At 36.7% G+C, this 6,584-nt stretch overlaps 1 protein-coding gene across 1 annotated transcript in view; it reads left to right on the top strand.

Moving 5' to 3' along the window:
* The window catches only part of LOC102197576 (protein NLRC3-like), a gene marked incomplete at its 5' end in the record, with an annotated part of 14,009 nt that extends 10,148 nt beyond the window's left edge, over positions 1-3,861 (top strand). The window contains 4 exons of the mRNA XM_005755039.2: positions 977-1,150; positions 2,122-2,295; positions 2,430-2,479; positions 3,006-3,861. Coding sequence (XP_005755096.1) covers positions 977-1,150; positions 2,122-2,295; positions 2,430-2,479; positions 3,006-3,541 — 934 coding nt within the window. The remainder of the gene's footprint in view (positions 1-976; positions 1,151-2,121; positions 2,296-2,429; positions 2,480-3,005) is intronic.
* Between the last annotated feature and the right edge of the window lie 2,723 nt (positions 3,862-6,584).

Below are 6,584 nucleotides of genomic sequence, written 5' to 3'. Positions count from 1 at the left end.
GTAGATAATATGGCCGCAAGCTAACAGCTAGCAGCTCCAGGTCCGGACGGCATACCGAAACTTTAACAGAGACGTGTCCAGGGTTACAGTATCTGTTAACGTAGACAATGAGTCCCCCACCTCTGCTTTTTCCGCTGGCCTGCGTGTCCCGATAAGATCTCATGGATGTGAAACCGCATAGGTCTACGTTAGCCTGTGGCGTTAGCTCGGTTAGCCACGTCTCCGTGAAGATAAACAAGCTGCACTCACGGTATAGTCTGTGGTTGTTCAGAGCGCACAGTTCATCAATCTTATTCTGTAATGAGTTCACGTTGCCCATTATCACTTTCGGGATTGATGGTTTGAATCGCCTCCGGTGATCCGCTCTCCTCGCTCCAGCTTTGCAGCCTCTGTAGCTCCTCTTTATCTCAGCCGGGATGTTGTGTCGCATGCCGGTCTGTCCCTTTGTTTTTAGTGCCAGCAGCTCCGCTCTCAAATAGATGAAGGAGCTGGTTCCAGAAGTTTAAAAAAGTGCATTATCCATCTTGTATCGCTATATCTAAGAGGTATAAGTAGAGTAACTAGAGGAAGGTGAAATAAAGTTTGAAAACCTAGTCTAAAAAAAAGTTAAAGTTAAGAAAAAGGTGCGGTGTTGTAGAGCTACTTGGAAAGACTGCCATCACTCCAGTGCCATCTTGATGTAAGCACACATTTGACAGCTATTGTGGTATTCTAACTGGCCATCTTCAAACATGGTTTCAAACAAAGACCTTGCACTTGGTTAATTCTATTATACTATTTTATTTCATCTTGCACAAAACTTTTATTATTTTTGCTAGATGAAAAGAAACGGATATTAATTTTTGTTTTGGGCTTTTGCATTTTATATGGTATATTGCTTATATATGTTATAAAATAATTAGTTTTTAATATTTTTCAAATGTGCAATTTCCTATATTATTAAGCTAAAAAAAATTTCCTGCATTTTTTCATTCAGTCTCAGTCACAACAAACTCACCGAGAAAGGCTGTGAGACACTGGCTTCTTTGCTCAGCTTCAGAGCTTCCCACCTGAAACACCTGGACATGAGTTATAATGACCTGCTGGATTCAGGGGTGATAGCACTGTGTAATGCACTGACAAACCCACAGTGTGGATTAAAAACACTAAGGTCAGTTCACATGATGTTATCACAATAAATCTCCCATAAGGGAAGTAAATAATCGATCTCCTGCTCAATTTGTAAGTTTGCTCATTTACAAACAAATGAACAGTCTCCAGATTTTATGGTAGTCCCATTTTTACTGAAAGAGACAGAATATCAATCAAAAATCCAGAAGAAAAGATGTTTCATAAAAGTTATAAATTCATTTGCATGTCATGGAATAAAAGAACTTTTTGATCCACTACTGCCTAACCAGAATTCTGGCTCCCACAAATTAGCAGATTACAGTCAATCAATCAGCCAATTACAGATACTCCTGACCTCAACTTATTATCTGTATAAAGTGCACCTATCCACAGATTCAGTTTATTCCATTCCAAGCTTGGACAAGAACCTCCGTCTCTCAGCTAGAACACTGAATATGGTTCGCGAATCAGTCGTCCAGCGGAACAATGACCCAAAACATACTGCCATGGAAACAAGAGTGGCTAAAGAAGAAAATAATAATCACATTAATATCACAGAGTAGCTTTAATCATACAGAAAATAAAACTAATTCCATTAAAATGAAACTACCATAAAATTGGAGACTGTTCATTTCTTTGTAAAAACTTCAAAACTTGACAAAACATCAATTCAGCAAGGTATCAAATAATTATTTTCTCCAGTGTACATGGAGCCTCCTGCAGTATAACAAAAGTCTTACTGAATTCAACGTTTTTCAGACAGTTTAAGAGATGGTCTGTTATCGTGCAGTTACAATGCCTTGCAATAATTTGTACATTTAATATGCTTGAGATATTTATATATAACCACCACCAAGTCCCTTTGTTACTTTCAATGGATGATTTTTTTTTGTTTTAATCTCTGAAATAATCATATGATTACGTATGAATTTAGTTTGTGAGGTATAAATGCACACATTAAAACTGGTCTTGATAAGATCATCTACCACACCCACTGTTTGATTTCTGTAGGCTGTCATTTTGTAAAGTGACACAACGTGGAGGCTCCTCGTTGGTCTCAGCTCTTGACTCGAACTACTGCAGCCTCAAAGATCTGGACCTCAGCTTTAATAACCTCAATCAAGAAATAGTCAAGCTGCTAAATGAAAAAAAGAGAGATACATGCTGCAGTCTGGAAAATGTCAAGTATGGAAAAAAATCCTGTCTTAAAAAGAATGCTTTATGCTTAATTTATTATCAGTTTTTCAGTCATTTTAATATTGCAAGATCTATTATTGTTCTTCGTAAACAACAGTGCTTTTGTTTATTTTTCCCATTAGTGTGGACCACAATGAAGAATGTTGGGTCGATCTGAAGCTACTGAGACAGTGTAAGAAAAATATGTTCAAGAAACACTGCATGTGATGTGATTTGTGTGCAGGTTGTAATCTATATTTTGAAATATAAAAATTTGTTTTAAATCGGGGGGCGGGGGGTTTGAAAAAGAAGAAAAATCAGTTGGATTTATTAGTGTTTACTACTCAATGAGAATTATCAACAAGGTGTCCTGATAGAGAACATAAATAGCAGACAAAAACACTGAATTTGCTGGCTTTAAATTTTATTTTATACCTCAAAAGATAAATGATTAGTTGGTTTAAAGTCATAAACAAATTAGAAATGCTGATGCACAATACACTAAGATGGAGTCCACATTGACTGAGCAACGGAGCAACATTTAATATTAAATCAAAGTGTGTTGTTTGTCTGTTGTTTACAGACACAATGTACATGCAGTTATTTGGTGGCACCTGTAAATAATAACTAAACCACTTTTGGTTTAAGCTTCATAGCAACATTATCTGAGATCAAGAACGGCACAAACAGTTAACGTTTTTCTACTGTTTTGATTGCAGATGCCTGTGACCTAACACTTGATCCCAACACAGTAGGTGTGAATATTATTTTAACCAAGGAGAAAAAAATGGCAGAATGTGTTCAAGAGAAGCAACCATATCCTGATCATCCAGACAGATTTGATCTTGATCAGGTTCTCTGTGAAGAAGGTCTGACAAGTCGCCATTACTGGGAGGTTGAGTGTTTACGGGCTGATGTTGGAGTGGCATATAAAAGCATTGACCGGGTGGGAGACTCTTCCTCTGAATTTTCTTTTGGAAAAAATGAAAAGTCTTGGTGCTGGATGAATGGTGGTGTTTTTAGTCATAACAATAACTTAACACTTTTGAAAAGTACACCACTGAGGTGTACCATAGGAATGTATCTGGACTGGCCGGCAGGTATTTTGTCCTTCTTTAAAGTCTCTGCTGACACAGTTACTCATCTCTACACCATACACACAGCTTTCACTGAACCACTCCATCCTGGTTTCTCTCTGGATCAGTTGGGATCAATTTACCTTTGTAAACAAAGAAAAGAAGAAAATTTTAGATGAAAGGAAAGAAAGATTATACAGGAAAAAAAACTGGATTGGAAGGTTTATGATATCTCTTTATATTATGTCGTGCTCAGCTGCATATAATAAAGACATGGTTTCATGTCCTGCATGCCTTCAACAACACTAAAAATGTGGGCTCACTTTTTAGCAGACTTCAGAAATTTGCCAGACCAAATGTGTGGGACTCTAACGACCTATCAAAGGCAGTATATGTTTATCCCAACTGTGTTGACTGTACATTTTGTAAAATGTTAAACATGACTTTTTTTATACATTCATTTTTAATGTTTCAGTTGTGCTGTGTTGTAACATTTTTTGAAAGGTGCTGTATAAATAAATGTATTATCTTTCTTTAAAATTGTATATTTACTGATTTGTACTCATGTATCTTTTCCATTTTATATTTATACACCTCTTAACAACAACAACAATAATAATTTGTAGGGAACAAAATTTGCAAATTAAAAAGTCACATATTTATTGTAATTCTTAGCTTCTTCCTAGGATGACCCCAATAGTGGCTCCACACAGCTTGTACAGACTGCATTTGATTTTGCATGAATTTTATCAACCTGATAGGTCAGATAACAGAAAAATATTGTGGCAATTTTTGATTTGGATTACTAGTCTACCTTGTTATTTACTTTTAATGATAAGAGAAACCACGAGTGAAAGACACTGGGTGTTTATCTGTCTCTGTCTTTTTCCCCCTGACTGCAACAACAATATATTGCAACCAACATGAAATTTTTTACACAGTGAGCAAACCAGACATCTGTATGGACCAATGTGGAGATCGTGTTTGATTGTTTTCACGTAAAATACATCCAATGATCTCATATTCCAAAGCCCTTAATCTCTTCTCATTCAAAAGCCACACACCTGCAGAACATGACTAGTACAAAATTTTTCATATTCTGATATACTGTTTTCAAAAGAGATTCAGAAAAAATGGGATGGCATATTTGTAAACATATTGAAATTTGGTTTAAAAGTTGTTGCAGAAATGTAATATTAATCTCTCCAAACAGTGGTGAATGCAGTTTCAACAAAAATGAAGACTGTTAGGTTTATTTCAACCTACTGGCACATTAAGAGTGATGTGATGTTTAGTAACACTGGGGGACCAAAGGGGACGGTCTTATCTCCATTCCTGGTTATTTTGTACACATCCGATTTCCTGTACAACAGTGAGCATGCCCGTGGGTGACAGCAAAAGAAGTAAATCCACATTAGAGCCGATAACTTTCCTTATTACGACCAAAATTCAACCACAATTATATGGTCGTCCACCACCATGAATTATAAAAACCAATCACCCTTTGTTATGTCTTTCAGGATTTGACCAGTCATTTTCATTATAGAATGCCATACCCCTCAAATTCAGTCAGTCCATCTTTTTACCAAAGCTCTGGTCATGACACTGTAAGTCTGTCAAATATTATGGCATGAAAAGTATTAAAAAAGTATTTAAAAAAAGGGGGTTTTCCCATCTTTTCAATAGCTTGTTAGTGTTGTTAGGTTAATTGGTGAGTCTAAATTGGATATAGGTGTGAATATAGGTGCAAATAGTTGTCTGAGTCACTGTGCTAGCCCTGTGATAAACTGGTGACCTGTCCAGGCTGTACCCTGCCTCTTGTCTTATGGCAGTTAAGATGGGCTTCAGCCACTCCACAACCCTGAATTGGATAAATAAAAGAGATTGGATGGATGAGTTTTCCCTGCAGCTGTAGCTAGCCAACCAAGCTGAAGGCTAATGACAGTTTATGTGCAGTTAACCTAGCTATTTTTTTAAAATAGTAATATTTCCAATAGTAGTAGTTACAGTTAGAAGAGTCACAAACAAATCTCTGTTTATTAAGTATTGTATTAGCTTGTTTGCTAACATTGTTAATAATGTGCAAGCATGACAAACATTGAGACTAGTGATTGGGTTGCTAGCTATTATTTAAATACATTGTGGTGTGAATGAGACACGACGAGTCCACAGATCAAGGATTTGGGCCATCTTTATTAGTTCAGCTGCAGCTCTCAGCTCTCAGCTGCAGATGCATCACACCACAACACCAACCCAAACACAACCCTGATTCCCCTTCTTGTAGCCAGTGGGTGTGATTGCGGATGCAGAGTGGGTGCGTCTGCCTTCCCTGCACTGCACCGCAAACCACGTCCCACCTCATACATACCAGCAGGTCAACTAATACGGTTAACTGCTGATGGGAAATTTTGCTGTGAACTGTGTACATATAACACATTAATGAGAATCAATATCACAAACTGAGAAATTTCATTTGTGACAAAGTTCATTTACATGAAAAGAAGTAAACAGACTTCAATAGACTTTAGTTTGTATTGTTAAATGAGAGTTCAGGATACAAGTGCAGAGTACAAAGACACAGCAACATGCTTTAAAAAGTTACAAAACTACATGATAAAAAATTTTATCCACCACTTCCATATCTATTAGTAAAATACACTAGACACTAACAAATTAAATTTGCAGAGTAAAAAAAAAAAAATCCTGTGGTTTCTCACTGACTTCCAGGAGCTTCACTGACAGATGTGCCTTATACCACCCAGCAGTGTCACAAGAGGAAAAGACTGAAAGAAAAGCACAGTGGTAAAATAATAAGTGGATGCATAAGAAGAGTCACAAGTCATCAGCAGTGTCACCCGTAGTACTTTGTGAATCAATATTTCTAGGCCACCATGACAGATGAACCCTGGGGGTAAAGAGAAAAAAAAAAAAAGATCAACCCTGACTTCAGTGCACAGGATATTTAATTGTATATAACTTTATTATATACTAGTGAAAGTGGAAGCAATCTGTTGTTCATCATGTCATATTACACCTTACCATGAATGTTCTTATGTACAATTTCAATTTATTATTTAGTTCACTTCAAACAAATAATAAAGCTTATGAAAATTATACAAAATGCACAGACTTTTTTTCCACCTCACACGAGTCACTCACAGAGCAGAAGTGAGCTACATGTATAGAAAATTCTGATGTATCTGCTCAGCCTGACAACTGTTC

The sequence above is a fragment of the Pundamilia nyererei genome, unplaced genomic scaffold (assembly GCF_000239375.1).
Source record: "Pundamilia nyererei isolate P.nyererei 1_Seehausen unplaced genomic scaffold, PunNye1.0 scaffold00862, whole genome shotgun sequence".
In the NCBI taxonomy this organism is placed as follows: Eukaryota; Metazoa; Chordata; class Actinopteri; order Cichliformes; family Cichlidae; genus Pundamilia; species Pundamilia nyererei.
The sequence above is the reverse complement of the archived record's forward strand: the minus strand, read 5'-3'. Positions and strand labels throughout refer to the sequence as shown.